This window comes from Helobdella robusta, assembly GCF_000326865.2.
Source record: "Helobdella robusta unplaced genomic scaffold HELROscaffold_104, whole genome shotgun sequence".
NCBI classification, from domain to species: Eukaryota; Metazoa; Annelida; class Clitellata; order Rhynchobdellida; family Glossiphoniidae; genus Helobdella; species Helobdella robusta.
Window position 1 is genome coordinate 118,552 of NW_008703589.1, and position 2,212 is coordinate 120,763.

At 35.0% G+C, this 2,212-nt stretch overlaps 1 protein-coding gene across 1 annotated transcript in view; it reads left to right on the forward strand.

Annotated features, from left to right (window-relative positions):
- Positions 1-1,413: 1,413 nt before the first annotated feature.
- The window catches only part of HELRODRAFT_183299 (hypothetical protein), a gene marked incomplete at both ends in the record, with an annotated part of 1,884 nt that continues 1,085 nt past the window's right edge, over positions 1,414-2,212 (forward strand). Inside the window, one exon of the mRNA XM_009012333.1 lies at positions 1,414-1,474. Coding sequence (XP_009010581.1) covers positions 1,414-1,474 — 61 coding nt within the window. The remainder of the gene's footprint in view (positions 1,475-2,212) is intronic.

Consider the following 2,212-nt stretch of genomic DNA (forward strand, 5'->3'; position numbering starts at 1 on the left):
TTGCACAGAGGTTCACCGACAGCCAGGGCACCGGATAGTAAACCATTGCCGTGCGGATAGTAGACTACTGCCTTGCGGATAGTAAACCATTTGCCGTCCGGAAGCCGTGCGGGTAGTAGACTATGGCCATGCCGCATAGTAAATCATTACCGTGCAGATAGTAAACCATTGCCGTCCGGATAGTAAACCATTGCCGGTTCACCACTGGCCACCAAGGCTTACCTCTGACAAGAGACTTCGAAATTCAGAGTCTATCGGCTATCGTACCCTCAACTTACCTATTCATTACAATTAAGCCCTAGCTTACCTAAAATTACAAAACTCAAGAGCCCAATTCATTGGCCTTTCGGCACCCACCCCACCACCTACGTAATGCCTTGGGCTCCAACTTAGTAATAATAATATAAAACTTAAACCCTATATCTATTAATGAGTATGTGTTACAACGTAGCCTTAACTTACCTATTCATTACATTATGGCCCTAGCTTACCTAAAATTACAAAACTCAAGAGCCCAATTCATTGGCCTTTCGGCACCCACCCCACCACCTACGTAATGCCTTGGGCTCCAACCTAATAATAATAATGTAAAACTTACAATTAACCTACCTATCGGTACACTTACAGAGTTTTAATTTACATTACAAGATTGTTCCTAGAATTACATTATTGCCCTTAACTACCTATGAAATTAAATTACTCTCAACCTCAGTAATAATAAATTAGAATGTGTAATGAAAATAAAATAACGCTCAAATACTAACATATGTGTTTATGTATGTACTTGTGTGTGTGTGTAATACGCTGATGCGTGTAATGTGGGTGCAAGAAAAAAAAAATAGAAGCGATAAACTTACGCGCCTACCTATTCAACTACATTAATGTTGGATGCTTCCTATCTATCCTACCTATAATAAAAATTATGCTTATCTAACCTACCTACATAGCTATTAAATGTAATTGTGTGTGTATGTGTGTGCGTGTATGCATTCTTACTTAATGTTAAATTACTGAGAAAAAAGAATAAAACGTATCCCAGCCAGGCCACTGAACGTGGCCTGACATCCTCCATGATGAACTCCTTTGGAAGCTTCAACCTAATTGAAATGAATAGAATGAAAAAATCTTATTTATTTAATTTAAATGAAAATAGAGAAACGAACCGTGGTTAAACCCGCCAGCCGGAAAACCAGCCAACTGGCAAAAAAGGAACCGCAAAGAAACCGTAAAACGTACCCCAGCCAGGCGTGCATTCTTTGCCACTAAATGAACGAACGTAGCGTGAAATCAAACATTCCGATCTTCCACTGTTCTGATGAACTCCTCTGGAAGCTTCAACCTGAATGAATGAACCTGAATGAACCTGAATTAACTTAAATGAATGGAAAAATCTTATTAATTTAATTAATTTAAATGAAAATAGAGAAACGCAAAGAAGCCGACCGGTCGGCAAAGAAAAGAACCTCAAAGAAAGGTATCTATATAGGATTTATGCTCTGTATAACTCTATATAACTCTATATAACTCTATATAACTCTATATAACTCTATATAACTCTATATAACTCTATATAACTCTATATAACTCTATATAACTCTATATAACTCTATATAACTCTATATAACTCTATATAACTCTATATAACTCTATATAACTCTATATAACTCTATATAACTCTATATAACTCTATATAACTCTATATAACTCTATATAACTCTATATAACTCTATATAACTCTATATAACTCTATATAACTCTATATAACTCTATATAACTCTATATAACTCTATATAACTCTATATAACCATGCATACTACCACATTCAATCAATAAAAATCCCACTAAAACCAGGAACCACCGCGTACCTGTAGAGTGTATCGTGTGAAACAAAACAAAAAAAAACACAAAACAAAAAACACACCACCAAGTAGAGTAAAAGAATAGAAGTTCCTAACCTACCTATGTAACTAAATTACCTTATGCCCTAGCCTACCTATATAATAAATTAATTTTTAATCTCACCTACCTACGTTTCATTAACTTAACTCAAGACTCATGAAGAAAGAGAAAAAGGAGTAAAACAGAACATAAAATACTACCACACAAACAAACACTATGTATGTATGTATGCATGAGCAACCGCTAAAGAACCCACCTAAAATTTAAAAAAATACAAAATACTAACACACAAACCACTCTATATAACTCTATA